The sequence below is a fragment of the Anguilla rostrata genome, chromosome 12 (assembly GCF_018555375.3).
Source record: "Anguilla rostrata isolate EN2019 chromosome 12, ASM1855537v3, whole genome shotgun sequence".
In the NCBI taxonomy this organism is placed as follows: domain Eukaryota; kingdom Metazoa; phylum Chordata; class Actinopteri; order Anguilliformes; family Anguillidae; genus Anguilla; species Anguilla rostrata.
Window position 1 is genome coordinate 24,598,174 of NC_057944.1, and position 24,702 is coordinate 24,622,875.

At 51.1% G+C, this 24,702-nt stretch overlaps 1 protein-coding gene and 1 long non-coding RNA gene across 6 annotated transcripts in view; one reads left to right on the forward strand and one right to left on the reverse strand.

The window, feature by feature from the left end:
* kirrel3b (kirre like nephrin family adhesion molecule 3b) overlaps window positions 1-24,702 on the forward strand; it is a 186,231-nt gene that overhangs the window by 135,324 nt on the left and 26,205 nt on the right. For both annotated transcript variants that reach the window (XM_064302101.1, XM_064302102.1), the window contains exons 4-6: window positions 3,879-4,036; window positions 10,080-10,230; window positions 22,080-22,185. In XM_064302101.1, coding sequence (XP_064158171.1) covers window positions 3,879-4,036; window positions 10,080-10,230; window positions 22,080-22,185 — 415 coding nt within the window. The remainder of the gene's footprint in view (window positions 1-3,878; window positions 4,037-10,079; window positions 10,231-22,079; window positions 22,186-24,702) is intronic.
* The window catches only part of LOC135235996 (uncharacterized), a 145,688-nt gene that overhangs the window by 112,347 nt on the left and 8,639 nt on the right, over window positions 1-24,702 (reverse strand). For all 4 annotated transcript variants that reach the window (XR_010324479.1, XR_010324478.1, XR_010324480.1 and 1 more), the window contains exon 2: window positions 7,040-7,117. This is a non-coding gene — a long non-coding RNA (uncharacterized LOC135235996). The remainder of the gene's footprint in view (window positions 1-7,039; window positions 7,118-24,702) is intronic.

Below are 24,702 nucleotides of genomic sequence, written 5' to 3' on the forward strand. Positions count from 1 at the left end.
TCGGCCGGCCGGGCGCTCCGGAATGCTAGTCAGAGGCACAGGAGCGGGAACCGTGGCTCAGACGGGTCAGGGGCTCAAACCACAAAAACACAGATTACAGGGAGTTATTGATCCGCTACCGGCTCCTGCAAGGCCGTTTACTCAATAAAAAAAAAACAGTGAGTAAAACCCTGGTCCCTGCACACCTTCACCTGTAAAGCATTCTGAAACTAAATAGGCCCGCGTGGCAAAAATCAACAGACGGGAGTACTGTCAGCCCCCCGACGACCGCGTAACACGAATATCATATTTGGTTAGCTTCAGGATGTCGGCAGAAATGTACCGCCATGAAAAACGCAAAGCAGAAGGCAAGCTGACAAACCGGCCTAACTGCTGAAATGGTGGTGCATGGCCCTTTAAACTGGAAAGACTAAAGTTACATAACGTGAAGAACTTAAATATGGCTGCATGGCAGCTGCTACCTGGCCTTAGGCCTCTGAGCGTAAGTATTTAATGAGGACCTTCACAGATTTTTTCTGTTTATGTTCAGTCGGTTTTTAATCTTTTCAATTTTTTAAAGCACTGATGGTAGGTATGCCCTAACTTCTTGGTCCTTGCGTGTTCGGGTAGACCATGTATAATAAATTAATATGACATACGTTGCCGTTCTGTGAAAAGCAAAAATAAAAATAAAAAAATCCCTCATGAGGGACAAAAACATCTTATTAAATTGAAATGAGTTGAACTGAATTCAGTTGAACCAAACTGAACTGAAACAAACTGAAATAGGGAACACCGTAAAGAGCATCAGAACAGTTTTCCAAAACCAACAAGAAATATGCGACCTGCTTCATAAATCGGCAAACCAAAACCAAAAGAGTTTTAGGAGCGAAAGGACTGTGAAAGTGCAAGTCATCGAAGCCATCGCCACGGTTTGAGCTGGGATGTGAAATAACAGCTCCGGCTGTGCAGTGAAAGTGGCGAGTTGTGGCAGCTCAGAAACAAGGTGAGAAACCACTGTGAGATTTCCCAGCTCAGCCTAACTGGGTAATGCCTTTATCGCTGGAAAAGTGAATTCAGCTCTTCCTCACTAAACCACAAACACAGTCACTCATTTTACCCAAAAAGTTTGGAAACATTAAATGCGAGTCTCATTGTAATGTCCACGTTCTGGCTAGATTTGGTGACGGGCTCTATACGATTTTAACTCAGTTTGATGTATTTAGACATACGTCGTTTGTCTCTAAATTTGTGTCATTGATCTGTTGCTGCCTGTCTTGGCCGGGTCACTCTTGGAGAAGAGATTTTGAATCTCAATGAGTCTGTCCGAGTTAAACAAAGGTTAGAGCACTGCGGACTTCCAAAACACAAAGGGCAGCGCTGGCGGCCTGTCGTCGGACACAGCTTCCAGTCGAGTGCTAAATAACATCAGCAGATGCTCGGCTGCCGCCGTGGATGCCAGACCGATTTTAAAACCCTGTATTTTACGGCTCTACTCTGTCACACGAGGGTCTCAGTAGAGTGGTAATCTGGAGAGAAAAAAAAAATGGGGGGGTGGGCAGAAGAAAATGAAATGCTGGCTACAGCCCTGAGTTCCTGGACAGTTAATTAATGTTTCAACAGCCACTGAATGTGCCCTGAGAGTCACTGAATCAAATGGAATCAGTAACCGTACATTCTCTCGCTATCTCTCTCTCTCTCCTCCGTTCCTTTCATTCTCTCTCTCGCTTTCTCTATCACTCTCTCCCCGCCGTGTTTCTCTCTCTCTCTCATCTCGCCCTGTCCTGACTCAAGAAGAAACAACCGTCAACAGGGAGGATTTATTTAATATTTCAGCAGGTCAGGACTGCAGCGCTTTGCTCAGTTTCAGAACTCGGCCAAAAGAGAAGAACTTGAGAGGTTGATGATTGAAAAAAGGAAAAAAAAGAGAGGGGGAGAGAAAAAAAAAAGAGAGGACCCCCCGAGCCCTCGTTTCTGTGCCGTGCTCCAGGACCTCCTTGTACATTGACCAGAGCTAACAGTCAGGATTCAAAGGGTGACATGGGTGTGTTGGGAGGGGAGTTTAAACAGATGAGATAAAAACAATGCGTGTGATTCAGAAGAATGCAGACGCTCGCTAGCTCCCTCCTTAAGGAGCGCTGACCCAGGAATCTGGCCTCATCCTTCATGGACATCTGCACAGGAGATGTCTGATGATTCAATGGCCAAAGGGTACAGGGCGACTACTGAAATGGTGTCTTCTGTTCCAACCGCTCCACCATAGGCAAAATGAGGTTAATGGAATGGAGCAGGTCTGTTGACATTGGCTTTCCCCCTAGGGGGCGCTCTTATGACCCGCAGGCCAGTGGAGTTTCACCAATATGTCGCCTTTTCCAAGCGAGAGCAATTTTTCTGTCTGCGGAAATGCTCCACAGAGTGGCCCGTAGAGGGCGCCGTGCAGCCTAGGAGGCCGGGACGAGGCGCGGCGAGGAATGGCGAAGAGCCGGCCGGGGGCGCCCCTTCCGGCACGGAACCCGGGAGCCTGGCAAGCAGGCCCCTGAGACGCGCCGTGCGCCCGCTAACGCTGCGTCCCGCTAACGCTAGCCACCAGAGCCCCGTCTGACCTCCTTCATAAAGCGGACCTGAGGAGGGGGGGGCGTTCCAAATATCTCACTCCTCCCAGAGACTAAAAATTGATGGTAAAAATAACAGTGCAGGTTTGGAAAACCACATCACTCTCTGCCTCAGTTTATTAGGAGATAAATGTGTTTTATGAACGCGTAAATCATCATCTAACAATGATTCAGGCAATCTCTCCAGCTGGAGTCCAGGATAAATGGCATTATTGAATTTTATTGCAAATAACAAGTGAAACCTGCGATGTTTATTTAGAGCAGGAGACGAGGGTAGATGCGATAAATAAAGGCAATTTAGACTATCTCAAGGTTCCTGAATTTTGGAGGGGACTTGATGAGAAATCCAAGTGTGCTCCTCTACTGAAATCTACTGCTTATCGTCTGAAAGAGTTAAGAGGAGAGGAAAGTTGGGGGGCAAACGAGTTATTTCCCTAATGAGGCCTAATCAGTAATCAAATCTGAATGAATAATGAACACAGAGGGGGTGCACACCAGGGCACCATCCCAAAAACTTTTCCTAACTTGGTCCTCTCTCTCTTCCACTCTTGTCATTTCTTCACACTTTCCTCTTACACCGGTCTCATTCTCCTCTCCATCCAGTACTCTAGAAGTTTTTAACTATCCTTCACTCCAGTTTCACCCCCCCCCCCTCCCCCCCCCACCCACAGATACACAGCTGCCTGCTCCCTTTGATTTCTCCTCGCCCCAGATCTACACCGTAATGAGCAGGGAGCCGAATCAATAATTCACCGGGGTCTGAATGGAAAGCAGGGTGATCAGCGCTTGTTTAAGGGAAGAGAATGTAATCAGCGCCATTCAGGAACCTGCCTTTCCCGGTGAAAGGCTTGCCGCTCGTCCCCCTCCCCGTCGCCCCGCTCTCTCCCGTTCGCTCCCCCTGGCGGCCGCGCGGTCGCACCTGGGCCCCTCGCGTCGGCGTGCCGGGCGCGGCTCCAACACCGCTCCGCTCCCGTCGGGTTCCGCCGCGAACGCGGGGGTTTTTCTCCCGTTGGACGGACCCGCCTTCCCGCCGGCCGCGGCCGCTCGAGGGGGGCGCCGGCAGGGAGCGAGCCGCGCCGCTCCAGGTGCCTGGCCGAGCGTGCTCCGACGCTGATGGAGGCCGCGCGACTGCACCCCCGAGCCCGGCACTTATCCTCAACTGCGTTTGCAAACATACGGCCGTGCAAAAGCACGTCCTGCACAATGTGAGCGACAGGAGCGCCCGCTAAGCAAATAAGCTATGTAATCTCTCACTCTCTCTCTCTCTCACTCTCCCCCTCTCCACAGTGCCCCCCGAGGACCCCATTATTAACGGCGCGCCGGTGATCAGCCTGAGAGCGGGCGACCCCCTCAACCTCACCTGCCACGCCGACAACGCCAAGCCTGCCGCCTCCATCATCTGGATCCGAAACGGCGAGGTGCTGAACGGGGCCATGTACTCCAAGGTAGGGGCCCAGGTGTGTGTCCGAGGGGGCGGGGCGGGTGGTGGAAAAGAGGCGGGCAGGCGGGCAGGCGGGCAGGCGTGGGGGGCGGGGCCAGATCAGCGCACTCATACAACGGAGTCATCAGCAGGGAAGGGAGCACGAAAAGAAACGAGAGAAAAGATGAATGGAATGTTTTTTATGAAAAAGGCCTGAGCGGTAAAGGACAACAAGATGGATGAATACCTCCGAAAGTTTCACGAAGAAGTATGAAACCAAAATAAAAAAAAGTTCTTTGAGAATTCATTTTATTAGCAGCTAGCAGGCAAATCGCAGTGTGGTTCTTGAAGAAGGGACGTTCCCGGAGCCGGAGGCTGAGGCTGGGAGACGGGCGTTTGTTTACACCCTCTGGGTATTGCTTTTGCATGAGCGTTGGGCTGGAGTGATGGGAATCTGAGTCCCTGGGGTCCTGGGTCTCCTCCAGGCTCGTGGGAAGATGTTTCTCTCTCCTCGGCGAGCGGTGGTGTCAGCACGAGCAGGCAGATGGAGGCGGGATAAAGCTCTCATTACACTCTCACCGTTAATCTCTCCTCCTTCCCTCTCCCAGCTCCCCACAGCCAGCCACGTCCTCAGAAACCTGCGCCCCGCCCTGCGAACGCACACCCGCCAGCCTCCCCGCTGATTTCTTCCAGGTCCGGGGGTCCGGGGGTCCGGGGGTCGGGGGGTCGGGGGGTCGGGGGTCGGGGGGCGGGGTCCGGGGGTCGGGGTTGATTTGCCTGTGCGTGGCGTAGTTTGCGCGCGGTGGAAACTCCATTATTGATGCCTTCTCGGGTGATGTGCTCACGCGTCGGCTCTCACAGGACGGGGATTTCACGGGGACGAGATGCGGGGGTTTGAAAATGGTCCCCAGGGGAAGCTCTCCGGTGACACCCCCCCCCATTCCCCACCAACCTGACATTCCCTTCCTAACCTTTCGAGCAGTTACTTCAGCCCTAGATGACAGAATGCACGATCACAGAAGTGCATGTCTGTACAAATCAACTGCACAAAGAACTCTTTCCAGGCACAAATATAATGAGGGGGTTTGATCCCATTACGGGTCTTTCTCTGGCTTTTAAGAGGCAGGTGAATGCCTCTGATTGAGCTGAAATGGAAGAGTGCACCATTTGGACGGAAAAAAAAAAAAAACGTTGGAGACAGTTTCTCTGTTAATGTCTGTCTATAAACACGACACTTGAAATCTTCTACCTCGCCAAACGCACAGACTGAAACCGAGCTTAATGTGAGCAATCCCTTCCGAGGTTCGTTCCAATAAAGCACAATGTGTTCAATTAAAAAGTCATTATTTTGCCTGAATAATGGAAGTTGAGTGCTTGGATGGATAATTGACTGCCCTTAAAGGCTCTCTTCTATTGTTAATGAGAACAAACGAGGACAGATGTCGGGGAGCGTCGCCACACCTCTGACGGGTCGCTGTGACCGGGGGAACGGGACGTACCGCCGCGAGGCTGCGTCCCCGAGGGCAGGCGGGCGCGTGACGGACGGGCCTGCCGAGCCAGGGATCGACGTCGGCTCCTGCCAGGTCCGAACAAGAGGCCAGGCGCGAGATTCGCCGTAGAACACCGGAGTCTTTAGGGAGGGAATGGGGGGGTACCTGCGTACATGGCGTACGGGGGAGCACCAGCTCGCTGCCTCGTGGGCAGTTGGGCTCATCTTCTCTGCGTGGGTGAGCTCCCGTCTCCCCCTCTTTCCGTTCGCCCCCCACCCCTCCCCAGTCTTCAAAGTGCCGTCTTTATCCGTCTCTCAGTTTCATTATTTTCTCCTCTGCCTTCATCTCGGCAAACTTTGCCACATAATTAGAGAGATTTCTTTTAAATAGCAGCGCTCACAAAAAAGCAAAAAAAAAGAACCTTCTGGAAAGTTACTAATTAACTTCTGAGAACGTACTTGTTTTATAGTCATCCAGTACATTCAGACAGGTAGAATGCTGAATGGCGGACTGGAATATTAATTTGAAGTGTGCCATGCTGGTGTAGTTTTCCTTGGCTCATTGTTTGATTTGCTTTGTTTTTCGTAAGTTTCTTGCTTCTCCATTGTCAGATTTTTTCCCTTTGTCAGGCTAATTAACCTCCATGGCTTGGTGGTAGTTTGGAAAAGTTAAAAGAAGCTTTTAATTAATTGGAAAGGGACGCTGAAAAAAAAGTAATCAGAAGTTGAGGCATTCGGATTAGATAAATTGATCAAAGGGTTACTCTGATAAAAAGGAGGCCTTTTTTATAAGCAAACCCCCCAACCCCCCAAAACATAAGAATTAGAGTATTATTCCAAAAGTGAAAGTGTGTATTAAACGAAGGCTCTGACAATTTATCCATTCTGAAGCCGTACAAAAGTCTGATAATGGGCCCTGCGACGCGATGGCGGGATGCTTCGCAATTAGAAGACGGCGGCTGCAATTGACCTCGCCAAACGTCTCCCTTTTTTCTCTCTTTTTTTTGTGCTCAAATGAGACTTATCAAATGAAAGGCCTGTTAAATTATCAACGGAATGCTAATGGCGTCCGACTCGGCGCTTGATTCGTTCGGGCGCGTAACGAGGTCAGCGGGCTCAAAGGGAGCGGGACGCCCCTGAAGGGGCTGTGATGCGGCGGCGAAGGTCTCTTCGCGCGCGTCGTCGATCAGAAGGCATGTTTTTGCCGGTCCTCTGCGCGTAGCGCGTCGCGGCGCCGTTTAAAGGTCTAATTATAAACATACGCGATGCCTTTTAAGACCAGTGTCTGCATGACTACTTAAACAGCACCCATAATCATGCATCCTTTCACCACTGACACCCAAGTTCACAGAGCGCATAATGCTTTATAATAAGCGGTTTCGTGTCTCTGTGAATGATTCTCAGTTATTAGTATATTCTTTTAAAGCGACAGATATTTTTTTTTTACCCAGGGCAAAATGTGTGTCTTACATTTGGAATGCTCCGCCTGCATCCAGAGGAATATTTACTGAAGCAAAGCGAGATAAGAACCTTACTCACGGTTCAGAAGTGATGCAGCCAGGATTCCAGTCTGAAGTCTCTCGGGTCCCCGTCTGGTTTCCCAACCACTGCAACACACTGGAAAAAAATACATGAATAATTATGTGTGCTCTAGTCTGTCGTCTCAAGAATACTAATGAATGCGGATGGCTTGAGCCCTATTACTTACTTAAAGTAGCCTAAAGTTTTATTCTACTGACCAGTCTCTGCATCAGTTCGAACCAGGTTAAAAAAAAAAAATTAAATATATTCATTGATTTATTCGTCCAGGCCTATTACCAATAATCAATTCGATCAACACATTTAAGTGAAAATAAAACCTCTTTGCCCCAAATAAAAGCATTAATTAAGAAACGAATGTATTATGTTGTGTACCACTCATTTACACAATGCTTTTAAGACACAAGTACAGTATGCACTGAAGAAAGCCAATCACTCTCAGCATTCCACAGGATGCTGATTCTCATTCTCGTACCCCGCCTGACGCTCCCTGTGCCCTCCGGCAGTGCAGTATAATGCTGAGGGAACCGGGATTGTGGCTCAAAGGTTGCAGGTTCAATTCCCATCCGGCTGCTGAGGTTGCACCTTTGAGCAACATGCTTAACCTGAATTGCTGCACTAAATCACCCAGCTGTATTAATGGACGGTGTGTGAGAAATGTGATCTGTAGGTCACAGTGAAAGCACGCCTACTTATAAAGTGATGTTCTCAAAAGACTGCGATAGGGAACCAAAATTTGACGGCACACGGACACTCCTAATTCACTAATCAGTGCGTCCAATACCTTGTATTTTTTTTGTTGTAGGATATCTTGACAGTGCCTGTCTGATAAGGGTGAGTGACCTGCCCAACCTTTAGAGAAGTTGCTAGTTTCCCTTTGCCGACCTATGGAAAAATTTAGAAACAGAAATGAGCTTTTTGCAAGCCTGAGGCTGCGATATGAGGAATGATCCGTTGGTGATTTTGGCTATTTTAAGAGCTGCCGGGCTGTGCGCGTGTGTGGGCTCCAACACCGCATCGGGCACATACAAGATTAATGGCTTCAGACAGGTCTTGAGCAATGGGAGAAACAGCCCTGATTGTGTCAGGGAGGATATTACATTGACAGGCTCCTAAGCTGGCAGTCAATACGTTCCGCTTTCTGAAGGTAAGCACCACGGCATCAGCCCCGCAATGCTGAGGAAACCTCAGACCCTAACTACCATTTTCCTCCAGAGGACTCCGCTCAATTCAGAACAAGGTGAAAGAAGGGGAAATTCAGCTGATACTTTACTTTTTTGTCTTAGTTTTTTTTTGGTAAAGCAGAAGACATGGAGAAAGTCATCTGCCTTCACGTATCCACCTTGCTACATCTTTCCTTTTGCAATTCTAGCAGCTGAACAGATTTTATTATACTTGTTATTTATTCATTTATGAAAAAACTCAGTGGACGTTCCTTTTGGAAGCCGCCTTGACCGCTACGTCACATGGAACTGAACAGCTCAGCAGTGGGTCCTCTGCTACAATCTTATTGGCTTACTGGGTCACCTGACTATGCTCGTTTACACGTCGCCCTGATGTAAATCGACGCCGCGTTGGTTTTACATGTGTTCAGAGCTTCAGGCCTCGACACTGACGGCGACCTCTGCGGTCTTCGCTCGACGGGTCCGGGCGCGTGCAGAAAAAGGCGCAGCTCGGTGAGGAGGTGACCGCGCGTGTCCGAGCTCGCGGGAGGCCAATCTCCGTGTACCGCCAAGGCCGCTGCCAGAGCGGGGCCAGCCGCGGTGACCCCCGGGCCCTCCAGGAAAATAATCACACGTTCCCTGGCACACTGATGTGCATTCATTATTCCCCTCGCTTCGGTGGGATGGTAATACAAAGGTTCATTATGTCCCAGATCCAAATGAGAGTGGAAAAATGTAGAGGTAATTACTACTATTAGCAAGCATGCTGTCAATATCGCCGTGCCTGACAAGCATAATTATCATGTAACTTTTATGGGGGCTAAAAATGATATTATTCTCACCTTCTCAACCCCAGCTGGAAAGACGGGGCAGGGTGTCACACCACTGGTGACGATGTGGGTAGCAGTGAGCACTTCTAAGGAAAAGTACTGTCTGGAAAAACTTTACAGCAGCTTTCTGGAAAGCTTTACAGCTGATCTCTGGAAAAACACCACAGCTGCTCCCTGGAAAAACATCACAGCTGCTCTCTGGAAAAATATTACAGCTGCTCTCTGGAAAAACATAAACTCTCTAGAAATCGCAGAGAAAAATATCTGGGGGACATAAAAGACGATTGCTTCCACTGTGCCATTTTCTGAGCGCTTGCCAAATTGTATTTATTGTTTAAAGTTTGATAAATGCAAAGAAAAAAGCTTTGGAAAAACATGTTTTGTTTCTTTTCTGCATGAATTATTCAGAGCTCTCCAGCTCTAGGCAAGTCTAAATGACTGAAAAGCATTCTGCAAACAGTGTTTATTGAGCTTACGCCACACACAACTTTTTTCACTGCCTCTTTCCCTCTGTTGTTATTTGCAGGTTTGTTTTTGGATGATTTGTTGTGTACGTTTGGGCAGATTGGTAGAGCTTGAAATAAAAACGGTGGCGTATGATTTGCCAATGCAAACAGAAGCGGAGCAGGAACACAGGTGATTGGTAATAAAAGTTTATGCGCTGGATTAAAAAGCGGCCTTTTTCTTGTAGCGCGAGGCGGCTGCTAGAAAGGTCTGCTGTCTCTCTGTAACGACGCTGTCGCCACTCACTCTGACGTGGGTGGGCTGCGGCGTGTGCGGCGGCGATGTCAGCCTCGGTGCTACGTGCGCTGGGTCCAGGCTATCTGCTTTAGCGGGTGGCCGAGTCGCCGGGCAGCGCTCTCCCCCGTGCAAGTGACCCCGCAACGTTTGGACCCCCGTTCTCCCAAGCGACAGCGCAGGATGTTACGTCATGGGGGCCGTGGTACCAGTGGGTTTAAAATCCTAAGCACAGACGTTCCAGTTAACCCTCAGATGACACTGTGACTCAAACAACCCCCCCCCCCCTTCGTTCCCTCTCCCCTGCAGACACTCCTACGGGATGGGCGGAGAGAGAGCACCGTCAGCACCCTCTACATCTCCGCGTCCAACATCGAGACGGGCCAGCAGATCACCTGCCGCGCCTCCAACAAAGCGGTGCCCAACGGCAAGGAGACCAGCGTCACCATCGACATCCAGCGTGAGTAGGCCCCGCCCTCTCCCTCCCACCCTGCGCTGTGATTGGGCCAGCCGAATGCAGGTCTCAGCATTAGAGCAGTGCGCTTCTTCACCTGCACCCTAATCTGCATAATGCAGGCCCAATCACATTGCAGGACAAATAATGGCAGGCATTAAAATCACTACGAGAGTCAGTAGTGCCATACAGTACTGCTGTTCAGACTCCTGTGTGAAGGTCTGTGTGTGTACCGGTGTATGTTTTCTCCACTGCAGCCCAGAACACATTCTTAGACATACAGAACACATTGTCCTAATGGCCGACACCACTGCCTTAGACCCAACCACTAAGCTCTTTGTTCTTAACCCTGCATGTTCAACTAAACTAACCATACATGTTTACATGTACAGCCACAGGAGTTTCAACATTCAATCATAATCAATATTACTGCATAAGAGTTTCTTTTTTGTTAAATAACATTTGCTTCAGTCCATTACAAGAAATTAACTGTTTTTAATTAGACTGAATCAGGGTCTAAGTTTCCATGTCCTCAAAACGCAAGAGTTTTTGCTACTGCACCGAAGTGTGAGAACATGGGCAGGAATCAGCTTTTGTCATTTCATCATCCAATCGTCTCCCTGAGGACATGTCTGATTCCTGGTGAGACTCACCGGTCCTTCACAATAAGAGAGAAACACCTGAGCTTCTCTTCATTGAGTGAATAGCCACAGTGTGCATTCCTTTACAGTGAAGTGGGTGGGCTCCTTAAAAACGTTTTTTTTTTTTCTCTCTTTTTTTTGCACGTTTCCCCCCTGCTTTTGTCACCCCTCCTCCGCGATCAATCTTTTCGACGGAGGCGTGCGCAGTCCTCCACCAAATGGAGAAAATAAGCCCGGTGCGTAAAATACCTTTCTGCTTCAGTTGTCACGGAATCTTTTTCGATCAAGAACTATTCGCCGTAAGTGAAGGATTTCGAACAAAGGAATTTTACATCGCTCACAACCCCTTCAAAGCTATTAAGTATGACTAATATAGCAGAAAATGCTATTTAGAGATCCATTACTGTTGACGGCTCCATTCCTTTTATTATGTATGCTGTGGAGAAGCTCACAGCAGAATGTGGGGGGGGGGGGAAAGCAGGAGAAACAGACAGGAGTGTAAAAATGATGAACAGTTGTTGGTGTTCACAGCCTTTCGAACGGCTCGATTCTTTTTATTTTTGCGTAAGGGGGAGCCAGACTCCTTTTCATAATTATTTTTTGTGGCATGTTTTTGCCTCACGAGCAGGCACAAGGAGTCATGGGTTTGGGTTGGGGGTGGGGGGTGAGATGGTATTCGTCTCACGTCTCGCTCCGGCTCAGGGGCTGCGTCGTTAGGGAAAGTAGAGATGTGGGGGGGGGGGACTTCAGAGCCTCGGAGGGGAAAGTTTCGGGGAAACGAAAAGTAAGAACAAATGAGAGTCGGGTTTTTACTGTGCCGCATCCGGCCGCTGGCTGCCCTCCCCAACACCGTACCCCCGCACACATTTTAACCAGCTGGAGTTCACAAGGGCAACCGTGACTCACGCCGCGACCCGTTCTGTAAATCAGCCGCGCAGAGAAGATAAGGAAACGTGCGATAACTGAACTTTGATTCCGTTGTGCTGGATATTAATGGGATAACCCCCGACGCTTCCCGGTAGGCTCGCCCGAACCTCCGCGCCGGGCATGCTGGGTACGCGTGGCGGAGCAGCGCCCTCCGCTCAGCGCTATTTCAGACCCGCTGAGAACAGCATCCTTCAGACTGAGGGGGGGGGGGGGGGGAGGAGGCGGGAGATGCACAGGAAGACAAGCCGCTTTCAAAGGAGGGTAATGAGGCTTAGGCATCACGCCGTCCTCGCCGCTCGCAGAGCGCTAAAGGCTTCCGGGACCCGTTCTCCACCTGCGCGCGCCAACACAAACGGATGCCGGGAGAGAGAAAAATGGCTGCGAAGGGGGCGGGGGGGCGGCGGGGGGGGTGTAGTTTTGTAAAGCGGGGGGACGGGCGGCTGACGCTCCTTTGGTTTGGTTTGTTTACCAGGCGAACAGGTGTTTGATGAATAAGAGATGGAGGGAGGCAGGCGTTCCCCCCTCCCGTACCCCCCCAGTGCGGCCCGCGGGAGCCCAGCACCCTCGCCTGGGGGCGCTGTGGGTTTAATATTAATGAGGGACAGCTGTAGAGGAGGGAGGGGCCGCTGGGAGCTCGCTCCCCCTGCCTTGGGGCACTGCAGATTTAATATTAATGAGAGACAGCTGTGGGGGGGGGGGACCGAGTAGCGGCCATTCTCACCGCACCCTTCTCAGCGCTTGCTGCCCCCCCATGTGAAATTCTGAGCCCCCCCCACCCCAGCTCGTGCCATTAACCATGCCAGGTGCTCTTTACTGAGGGAAAGGGAACAAAAGAACCCTCATACTTGCTGAGGAAAGAATCCTCTTTGCCACATTTCCTCTTTTCTCTTTCTGCACCCTTTTCTCCTTCTTTCTCTACCCTTTACCTTCTGCCCTTTTATCTCTCCTTTTCCCTTTTAACTTCTTTTCCCTCTAACTAAACCATCTTTTAATCTTTCTTTCTCCCCAACCTTATTCTATGTACCCATTCTCTCCTTCTCCCTCTCGATCTCTGTCTCAGTCTCTCTCCCTCTCTCCCTTCCCGCTCTCTCTTTCTCTCCCTATCTCCTCTCCCTCCCTCTCTCTCTGCCTCTCCCTCCCTCTCGCTGCCCCTCTCTCCGCCTCTCTTCCCCGTCCCTCAGTCTCTCCCACTCCCTCCCTCCCTCTCTCTCCCTCTCCCTCCCTCCCTCTCTCCCTCTCTCTCTCTCTCTCCCCCTCTTTCCCTCCCCTGGTGCAGTGGCAGGTACACTAGCGCAGGCACGGCTCGGACAAGCCTTTCTGAGCCCCATGTGCAATCCCCTTTGTTCCAGGGGAAACAAAGTAAACGCTCTCCCCACCGAATCCCCCCTCAGGAGCCCCATTAAACTGCCCCTCCCGCTGAGGGCCTGCTGAAAGGATAACATGCCTGCCGCGTCAGGTGAGCGCACCCAGACCTCATTACAATACGGCTCAAATAACAGGCGCTGCGCCCATTAGCCGTAGCGCCGCCATTCCTCGCAAGCCCAAAGCTGCCGCAGCGGTGGCGGTTTGGAGGTTAAGCCCAAAGCTGCCGCATCGGTGGAGGTTTGGAGGTTAAGCCCAAAGCTGCCGTAGCATTGGAGGTTTGGAGGTTAAGCCCAAAGCTGCTGTAGCGGTGGCGGTTTGGAGGTTAAGCCCAAAGCTGCCGCATCGGTGGCGGTTTGGAGGTTAAGCCCAAAGCTGCCGTAGCGGTGGCGGTTTGGAGGTTAAGCCCAAAGCTGCCGTAGCGTTGGCGGTTTGGAGGTTAAGCCCAAAGCTGCCGTAGCGTTGGAGGTTTGGAGGTTAAGCCCAAAGCTGCCGTAGCGGTGGGGTTTGGAGGTTAAGCCCAAAGCTGCCGTAGCGGTGGCGTTTGGAGGTTAAGCCCAAAGCTGCCGTAGCGTTTGAGGTTTGGAGGTTAAGCCCAAAGCTGCCGTAGCGTGGCGGTTTGGAGGTTAAGCCCAAAGCTGCCGTAGCGTTTGAGGTTTGGAGGTTAAGCCCAAAGCTGCCGTAGCGTTGGGTTTGGAGGTTAAGCCCAAAGCTGCCGTAGCGTGGCGGTTTGGAGGTTAAGCCCAACGCTCAGCGTTGGAGGTTTGGAGGTTAAGCCCAAAGCTGCCGTAGCGTGGGGTTTGGAGGTTAAGCCCAAAGCTGCCGTAGCGTGGCGGTTTGGAGGTTAAGCCCAAAGCTGCCGTAGCGGTGGCGGTTTGGAGGTTAAGCCCAAAGCTGCCGCAGCGGTGGCGGTTTGGAGGTTAAGCCCAAAGCTGCCGTAGCGGTGGCGGTTTGGAGGTTAAGCCCAAAGCTGCCGTAGCGGTGGCGGTTTGGAGGTTAAGCCCAAAGCTGCCGCATCGGTGGCGGTTTGGAGGTTAAGCCCAAAGCTGCCGTAGCGTTGGAGGTTTGGAGGTTAAGCCCAAAGCTGCCGTAGCGTTGGCGGTTTGGAGGTTAAGCCCAAAGCTGCCGTAGCGTTGAGTTTGAGTTAACCACTGCCGTAGCTTTGAGGTTTGAGGTTAAGCCCAAAGCTGCCGTAGCGTTGGAGGTTTGGAGGTTAAGCCCAAAGCTGCCGTAGGTTGGCGGTTTGGAGGTTAGCCCAACTGCGAGCGGTGGAGGTTTGGAGGTTAAGCCAAAGCTGCCGTGCGTTGGACGTTTGAGGTTAAGCCCAAAGCTGCCAAGCGTTGGAGTTTGAGTTAAGCCAAGCTGCCGTAGCGTGGCGTTGGAAGTAAGCCCAAAGCTGCCGTAGCGTGCGGTTTGGAGGTTAAGCCCAAAGCTGCCGTAGCGGTGGCGGTTTGGAGGTTAAGCCCAAGCTGCCGTAGCGGTGGCGGTTTGGAGGTTAAGCCCAAAGCTGCCGCATCGGTGGCGGTTTGGAGGTTAAGCCCAAAGCTGCCGTAGCGTTGGAGGTTTGGAGGTTAAGCCCAAAGCTGCCGTAGCGGTGGCGGTTTGGAGGTTAAGCCCAAAGCTGCCGTAGCGTTGGAGGTTTGGAGGTTAAGCCCAAAGCTGCCGTAGCGGTGGAGGTTTGGAGGTTAAGCCCAAAGCTGCTGTAGCGGTGGCGGTTTGGAGGTTAAGCCCAAAGCTGCCGTAGCGTTTGAGGTTTGGAGGTTAAGCCCAAAGCTGCCGTAGCGTTGGCGGTTTGGAGGTTAAGCCCAAAGCTGCCGTAGCGTTGGAGGTTTGGAGGTTAAGCCCAAAGCTGCCGTAGCGGTGGAGGTTTGGAGGTTAAGCCCAAAGCTGCCGTAGCGGTGGCGGTTTGGAGGTTAAGCCCAAAGCTGCCGTAGCGGTGGCGGTTTGGAGGTTAAGCCCAAAGCTGCCGTAGCGGTGGCGGTTTGGAGGTTAAGCCCAAAGCTGCCGTAGCGGTGGCGGTTTGGAGGTTAAGCCCAAAGCTGCCGTAGCGGTGGCGGTTTGGAGGTTAAGCCCAAAGCTGCCGCATCGGTGGCGGTTTGGAGGTTAAGCCCAAAGCTGCCGTAGTGTTGGAGGTTTGGAGGTTAAGCCCAAAGCTGCCGTAGCGGTGGCGGTTTGGAGGTTAAGCCCAAAGTTGTAGTTCAGCCCTGGCGGTGAGCGCAGGATGGTACCTGCAGGGCGTTGGCTGCCGCTCCCCATTATTTACTCAGCTGAATGTGACAGACAGCGGACAGAGAGCAGAGCGAGAGCCTCGCTCCCTTTCCGTCCGACACTGATCTACCGCCGGGGCGATATAACACTCGCCAGGGTGTGTGTGCGCGTGTGTGCATGCGTTTGTGCCTGCAGGTTGTGTGTGGTTTGTGCTTTTGTGTTATTGTTGGTGAGTAATAGTGTTCGCATTTGATAATGTGAATGAATGAGACTGTACACATTTGTATAAGTTATGCATCTGTGTGCGTGCTCCATTCATTGGAGTGAGGTAGTATACATACCTGAATGCGTGCGCGTTTGTGCGTATGTGTGTGTGTGTGCATGAGTGTGTGTATGCGTATGCATGCGAGTGTGTGAGTATGTGTGACTGTAGGTGTGAGTGTGTGTGTATGCATGCGTGCGAGTGTGTGTGTTTGTGTATGCATGCATGCGAGTGTGTGTGTGTGTGTGTGTTTGTGCATGCAGGTGTGTGTATGCATGTGTGCGAGTGTATGCGTGTTAATCCTTATTGACAGTGCGTATCTGAGTCGCCTGCTGTTTTTTCCCCTGGTTGGCTGGGCAGGTGTCTGATGGATTGTCTGTCCTTTCAAAGTTCACTGAATGACAGGTTTATTCAGTGTGATAATGTCGGCACCAACAAAATTAATTAAAGGCCCTTAGACTGAAAACACTCCTACTGCAACGCACATTCCAGCCTAACACGATTTCCTTCCCATACTTTAAAGGGCTGCTAAATTAGAGTGATCTAAACATTACCGATTCGCTATTTTTCAGCTTAAGAGCGTAAAATTAATTGAAGCATAAGGACGGCTCGAGCTTTCCTCGTTCAGCACGGAAACGCTAACGGTCCCTGACAGGCTGCATTACTTCCCTGCTAAACACTCACCGCACAAGCACACCAACAAAGGAAATATGACCAAAGGTCAGGGGAATTAGCATCTGAATAAGAGCAAATCAGCGCCATAAGACAGAGCAGCCCTCAGACTGCAGATTGCCTGTTTTAGAAGTCTGTATGTGTATTTATATGGCACAGTTACCCCGAGGTGCTTTCCCTCTCTGACGCTCCTGATTTTGGGCTGATTGCCTTATTGTTTCCTGGGAGCGCGACGCGACCACAGCTCTCTGAGGGCAAAAAAAACACAAAAGAAATCTCAGCTGCTCGAACCCTGGACACCTCGCAGCCATGCTAATTTAATGCAGTACCCCGCCCCCCCCATGCCATCCCCCTTTCCGCCATTCCATTCCATCGCCCCCATCCCCCCCCCCGCCCACGCACAAACACACGCGCACACACCCACACACCCATCCAGTGCACTGTGGTCCCTTGTAGAATGGCAGAGGGTGGTCGCTTGAATAAATGAATTGAAAATAAGCCGGGGATGAAAATAATGCCATTTGTTGAGAATAATTATTGGGGAAATGCAGATGTGCACGCCGGGGGGTGTGTTATCGGGGGAGCGGGGGGGAACGGGGGGAGCGGGGGGGGAGTGTCTGCATGCATGTGTGCGCTGACTGTCCTAACCCACTTTTACCCCGTACACGATGCCATGGGCACACAAGTGCAGCGGGGCTAGCCGGAGTCTGATGGCATTGTCCCTGCACAGTCAGGACTGGACCGACAGGCCCAAAGGTGCGGGTCACAACATTCCGTACAGGTTTAAGAACCCGCACCTAACGGAGCCGACATCCCGGGGTGGGAGCAGCCAATCGGCTCGCGTGACGCAGGGAACGGAAGCGGCTCCGCAGCTGGCAAAGCTTTCACGCTCTTATTTTAGCATTTTATGTCTATTTAAGGATGTGTGGGTGTGGCTCGCTCCACTCATATAGGGCCATGCTACAGGCCCATTTGGGTGCTGTGTTTTAACCCAAATCCAGCTTTTTCATCTCAGAGATGCAGCTTCTTCACAAATACAATATCTAGGAGAGAGTACTTGACTCGCATAGACTTGCCAACATTCCCATTATGGCCTTTAATGTTGTGCTATATCATTTTATAGTGTCATTTTATCAACTTGTAATCGGACAGATATATAATACGGGGAAAGCGATAACATCACATTGCGTTATACTGTATGCATATGTTCTTGACAAGTGAACAAAGTTGTTAATGACGATGTAGATTATAGCTGACTGGAGATCTTGGGAAGGAGTTTAAGAGGACAGCCAGCAGTAGTGTGCCACTCTTCCGCAGCTTGCTGGATTGATCTTACCGTTGCTTTGTCATGAACTGTCACCCCAGTCCTGATCACCCCACACCCCCCACACACACACACATCTCGCCACTGAAATATTCAATCCCAAATGCAGAGCCGTCAATCAAGCCAGACACTGGAGAGAGATGACAGTTCTGCATAATGAGATTGTCTGCGCTGAGGGTGTGTGTGTGTGTGTGCGTTTATGTGTGCGTGCATGCATGCATTCCATGTGTAAGTGTGTGTGTGTGTGTGCGAGTATGCGTGTGTGCATGTACATTTCCATAAAAACATCATTCTTTGAGTTACTCTTCTGTGGGCACACTTTAGAGTTTGAAAGGCACAAACAGAAACAAAGGCCTAATGAACAAAAAATGAAACAAGAAACATCTGTCCTCATTTCATATAAATGAACAGAAGTGGTTGCTGTACATGCTAATCAGAAATTAGCCCTGAAACTACAGCATCCATTCCCCCCATAAGAGCCCAAAGCCGTCTACCGAGCCAAGCAATACATAAAACATGCAGCTATGAAGGGCTTACTCCTGATTTACTATGATTTAGTATTAGTCACTCCGCCGAAACAGAAGTTGTTTCTTGCGGCTCATCCTCGCGGAGAACATCTGTTTAGAATGACCCGGAGATGCTGGGGATTGAGTTTTAAGAAAAGGAAGAAAGCAATTACGCCGGCGCGTCTCGGAGCCTGGAGAAGCTGGCCCATTCTCCAAGATGCCATCTGGCTCTCTCTTTGAACTTCCCATCAAACGCTGTCAGCAGACTACTGTCTTTTTTATCCCGTCGTCGTTGTCATCACTGAGCTCCCCCCCCCCCCCGCCCGCTGCTTCTCGCCTTCGCTCTCTTGTGGCCTCCAGAAGAGTTCAACGAATTAGGGAACCTGCATATTGATGGGCTGTCGAATGAAGCCTCAGTCAAGGTCGAGGTTGCGTGCATTTATACATCAAAATGACAGGCATTTGTCCTTTTTCTGTTAAATGGCTGCCTGGCTGGGTCGGAGGGGGGTCGTGGGCGGGGGCATCTTATCGATAAACTGCTCGTAAAGCCGTTTTTGCGGCTGTCAAGGGTCCCAGAGTGCACCCTTCTGTCATCCACCACCGCCCCCCCCTTCCCCCAGGGGAAACACCCCCTTACGATCGGGAACCAGCCCTAATTACACGTCTAATTTCAGGAGTCGTAAATGACAGCAGAATGCACCCCAGAGTCGCGGCGGTTCACCAGTACCGCCCCACTAAGGGTGGGGCCTGACAGACTGGCATTCGGGGGAGAATTCCAGTGGGAACGGGAGCAGGGCCGAGCCGGAGCAGGGCCGAGCGGCTCTGCGATGTCGGCGTGTCGCAGACGGCCGGAACCAGCCGTGACAAGCAGCAGGGACGCCCACCTTCATGCTGCCGATGACCGGCCTAAGCCCCTCCTCTCCACCTCCCAAAAAAACCGCGGCCCCTCCGGCTCTCCGCCCACCACACTGTCGCTCGGTCTCACCCGCTGATGCCACACACCGGCGCCGCAGGTCTCACTGAGGGCCATCGTAGGACGCGGCCCTGACACGGCCTCACCGCGTAACACCGATATCTTCCAATCCGCCCCGTGCCTGTCCTTGTGTGTGTCTGGATTGTACCGATGAGGCCCAGAATCACCCCCCCCCCCCCCTCCTCGTTGGAAGTCTTGTGCTCCAGAAAAACAGGCTTCGGGGGAAAGAGGCAGCAGGATGAATTTGGGAGCGCAGCTGGAGAGACTGGCGTTCCCAGGACCCTGGCAGCTGAGCTGGCCCGGCCCAGATGCAGGCCTGTGGGGCACACTGCCCCTGGCCCCGCACCGGACGCCCCCTCCCCAACAGCAGGGGCGCTCCGAGGCCCCCCTCCGGCGCGTAGGCAGTGGGAGGGGGGGCGGAGGTACGACACCTGCGCCGTGAAGACGGGGCCCGCTCCAAATGCCACAGGGTCCCCGAGCTGTTATCAACTTCCTCAGACCGCCCCGAATCCCAGCTCTATCCATCACAGCCCCCCCCTCGCCCCCCACACGCCGCAGAGGCACCGCCGCCACAGCGCGTTCTGTGGGAGATAGCGAGGCATGCTGGGAAGCCGTGTGGAGGCGTAGAGCCTCCAGGCCAGCAGACCAACAGCTGAACTGTGCATATTGCAGTCATATCAGATCTGATGTTCTCAGATAATGTCATTTAGATGGCGCTGCTTAACAGCGGAAAGTAATGCGATGCCCTGACAGGAAAGACAGCGAGGGCTGCCGCCTGTTTCTGGTGAGGGGCGCTAAGACAGGGCTACGCCACCCCGGTCCTGCAGGGCAACGGTGGCCGCAGCTCACCCCTGGCCCTAGAGGTCAAAGGGCAGGCACTGCAGCCAATCACAGAAGCGCCACATTCACCCGATAAGCCCACTTTACTACACCCCCACCCCCATTAGTACATTTAATAAAAGCCATAAGACACAAGAGGCTATGGAAGAATATGAATGTTGACAAACCTACAGGGTGTTTACATTACATTTTAGGCAATTAGCAGACGCTTTTATCCAGAGCAATTTACACAGCTTACCTTCTTTGTATAAACAATCCATTTATAGAGCTCAATATTTCCTGAAGCAATTCAGGTTAAGTGCTTTGCTCAAGGGTGCAATGGCAATGCCCCGCCTGAGAATCAGCCCTGCAACCTACAACCTGAGTAACAAGCCCAGGTCCCAAACCATTAAGCTACACTGCTGCTCCTTTTAAAACAAAAGAAACCCTGAGTTCTCCCAATCCATGCCAGCATCCGTGATATACCACAGCTTCAAACCATTGCAAATGATTTACAGCACTAACACACATTTGTAAAGTAGGGGTGCAGTCACTGTCACTAACACATATTTGTAAAGTGGGGTGCACACACCCTCACAAATGCACATTTGAAAATTGGGGTGCACACATCCACAATAACACACATTTGTAAGGTAGAGGGGCAGTCACTCTCACTAACACACATTTGTAAACTAGGGGTGCAGTCACTGTTGCTAACACACATTTGTAAACTAGGGGTGCAGTCACTGTCGCTAACACACATTTGTAAAGTGGGGCGCGCACATCCTCACTAACGCACATTCGTAAAATTACACTCCCACATTTATAACACCGCTCCCCTCAATGCTCAACGAGAGGTGTCGCTGATCGCTCATCAAACGGCGGGACTGTCAAAACAGTTCACAGAAGTGTCAATCCATTTAAATACAGGCTGAGCCGAGCCAATTAACAGCCTCCAGGCCCATGCTCTGCACATAAAGCAACAATACTAAATGTCCAGCTCTGAACTTCTATGGAATAATTGCGCTTTATTAAACCCATTTAATGTGCGACATACATAACCTTCATTGTTTCCCTGTAGTGCAGAGTGCCTTACAGACTGAAGCACAAAGAGTTCCATTTGAATTATCTTAAAGTGGACGGACTGATTGACACCACAGTGCCGCGTTGGCCTACCCACCCATCGCAAAACACGGAGCGCGTGCAGAACTGTCTGCTGAGCGCTGCTGAGCGGTACAGGCGTCAGACTGCACAAGTGGAAGGCTTGAAAGATTTATCGAATGGGAAAATTGAGATCAGTCAGCCGAAATTTTGCCCTCCAACTGAAAAGGTTAAGAGGTACAGGGGTCCCACTGGAGGAGAGCCTGAGGAAGCCTCCTTTGATGCTGGGAGCGCTGTGCAGGACGCACACGAGCCGAAGCGGGCGGCTATTCAGCGCGTCGGACGTCCCCTCCAACGTCTGGAGATGTTTGGGGAGCGGGCGCGGCATGCAGGGGCCGAGGGGCCGCCGCCCACCGCGTCCCAGCGACTCTGTGGCTCTCGGGAGCGCTCATTCACCGAGCCCCGCCCCCCCTTCCCCCCGCCGCGGCTCCGGATGGCGAACGCGTCTGTGTTACCGATGCTAGGGGTAACGGAGACAACTCGCTCGCGCTTTAATGGAATGCGGTCTGAAAGGAGGACGGCGAGTGTAAAGAAGCCTCGTTTGTCTTCCTCGACACGACCACGTAGGGATTAGAGGACGGTCTTCAGAGGAAAGCAGCAGCGCCTGACCCGTTAAAGATAAACGGAGTCACCGTTTATTCAACTGGCATAATTAACGCATCTGCTACTGTATCTGGAGCGCGTCCTAATAGTGGATATTTTGATGGTTATTTGTTATTGTAATTGCAATTGAATTTGAATGCTGAGTGTGAGAATCAGTAATTACTTATTTATGATTGACCAATTACCCAGCAACTAATTTGTTGGGAGCTTTTTTCTTTCAAAGAAAAAAAGTAAAGGTTATAAAAATGGACAATATGAGGGACTGTCCATATAGCAGTGAGAGAGATGAAGCCGTCAGACTGTTATCCTGAGGTGTGAGGTAAGTCTATGAGAGGCGTAGTGATACGGAGGTTGTAACAGTAACAGACTGACCTCTGACCTTTTCTGTTCCCCACAGACCTGCCTCTGGTTAACCTCTCTGTGGAGCCCCAGCCCATCTTAGAGGGAAACCTGGTCAAGTTCCACTGCTCCGCCAAGGCCAACCCACCCGTCACCCACTACAGGTGAGACCAGCACACACACACACACACGCAGCAGGCACACACACACACACAGAAATAAACATACACGCCCACACACACACACTGACACCCAAGCATAAGCACCCTGCACCACAAAATACAGCCTGGCCTATCACCTTAGTGCAAGGCTAAGGTCAAGTCAAGTCAAGTCATTCAGATTTATATTGCACTTTTTCTGACCGAGTCAGCACAAAGTGCTTAACAGACATTGACATGTACACACAGGTAGAGAAATACCCATGTGTACATACGAGTATAGTAAAAGAAAAAACTATTTATTGTGGTTTAAAATGAGTAATTTAGAAACATACATCTGGCTAAAGCTTAATAAAAAGGAGATAGAGATTTTTAAAAAAGAACAAAAATCGAGATGAAAAATAAATTAAAACAAGAGTCACTCCCCCCCCAACTGTTAAAAAGAACAGTTTTAAGTTTAGATTTAAAACTGGCTACGGTCTCTGCGGTCCGAATGTCGATTGGAAGTTTGTTCCAAAACAAACTTTGTCTTCATCTATCAATCATCTGCAACTAAGCAGGTTCTCCCAGCTCTGGCTGAAAGCTGGCAGCAAAGGTGGAACTTAAACTGGCTCAATCAGGACCCAGATTAGCTGAGTCAGGTGGATAATTGCTTGGCTGGACTGAAAGTCTTCCAGGGCCAGTATTTCAAATTTTGGTAATCATATAAACAGAGTTTGTAATAAAGGCTTAACTACACAGCAATGACCCTGCATTGCGAATGCTCGCCTTTCAGCTCCAGCTGAGAAAAGCGAATTATGCTCCTTTTTTTGCGGGATTGCGGCCGCGATCCGGAACCCTCGGAGCCGCCTTCTGAAAAATGAACCAACGGACATTGTGGAACTGACAAAGCAGATGGCTGCGAATTGGGGTCAGAGTTTCTCCGGCCCCAACAGATCTATAATGCATGCGTGAGCAGCTGCTGAGCCGAAATGGGGGGTCTCCGGCGTGGGGGTGGCGCGGTGGTGGGGGGTGGGCACCGCCCGTGCCTCAAACGTCCGCAAACGGCGCCCTCCGAGGGTCCCTCCCCCCGCCGTAGCCTTTCGCGCAGACCCCATCCCCCGCCCTGCTCAACGCGCTCAACTACAATGCAAGAACACGGAAGAGGTGGAAAGCGGCTTTTTCCTCACTCGCATTCTTTGGAGTGTCAGGATGTGATAGAAATGTAATTACAGTGAGCACTGAGGCAAGCTGACAGGGGAACTTGAGAAACAAAAGAACCAGTTCAGACTGCATTTACCAGCTTTAACAATAAGGTGCGCCGCGATAGCGAGCCTAATGGTGTCACGGCATCACAGGAACTCCAAGACAGTGATTTATGCTCCCAATAATGAAGTCCCACGTTTGACTTAATGTGGGAGTTTATTATCTGAATGGAACATCAGTCAATGGGGACTTTTTTATACTGTATGTAATTTGAAGTTCATTTGAATCCCCCTTTTCCCGTGTAAGCTAGTTCATTAGCACGCGCCTGATCCCAACCCGACTCAGCGCGCTGGCTTTCTCAGCCGCCCATTAGCGCGTTTGTTCTCCTGACGCGCGCGTCACGAAGGTTCACGCGGTTTATCGGGGTGTACGGGCAGCCGCTGTCGATTGGCTCAGACTATTTCTATATCTCGTTAAAACGGCACGTCAGCGCTCTGAAATCTGAGCTACAGATGGTGAAGTGCTGCTACCTGAGCCACCAGCTCCTATCTTTGAGAAGTGTGATGCCTGTCTGCGAATTTACGAAGCGAGAAACTCAGCCAGGATACAGACTAAACTCTGTGTGTGTGTGTGTGGAGATCGATGATGATGAGGGTGGGGTGCCTGGGAGGCAGATGATTACTGAACACAAAGCATGTGAAGTTGGGGGGGGGGTGCCTGTAGTGCCTGTAACACTCTGTAGAGCCAGTAACAATATGTAGTGCCTGTAACAGCCTGTAGAGCCTGTAACAGTCTGTAGAGCCTGTAACAATATGTAGTGCCTGTAACAGCCTGTAGAGCCTGTAACAGACACAGCTCCACAACCTGAACTAACACCAGGTCCTGTTGGAAAAATTGTTTTATTTCCTCATATATAAAGTAATAAAGTAACTTGTGCAGGTGCTGCATTTCTTGGGCTTGGAGAAATGTGGTAGAGGATCAGCGTGTTCAATGTGCTCCTCCATGCAGTTTCAGTGCAAAACCTAGAGCAGGTGTGACAAGCAAAATGTCAAAGGGAATCGGCAGGGCCATGAATTTACCAGAGGGGGGATGGAACAGATGCACTGTGCACTCACGCAGGGAAACAGGAACAATCTCTCCATGCATGCAGCTCCAGGTCAGACAGGGGTCCCTTCCTCGATTAGTTTAAAGACAAAAGATGGGCTAATCGCCACCCCGTGCAGGACCCTCCCGCTGTTATTCTGCACCACCTTGACGAGGGTCACGTCGACGCCATTCTATCACCGGCAATTTTGGAGAAAGACTGAGAAGCTCAGGCCCCGGTGAGAGCTGACCGAC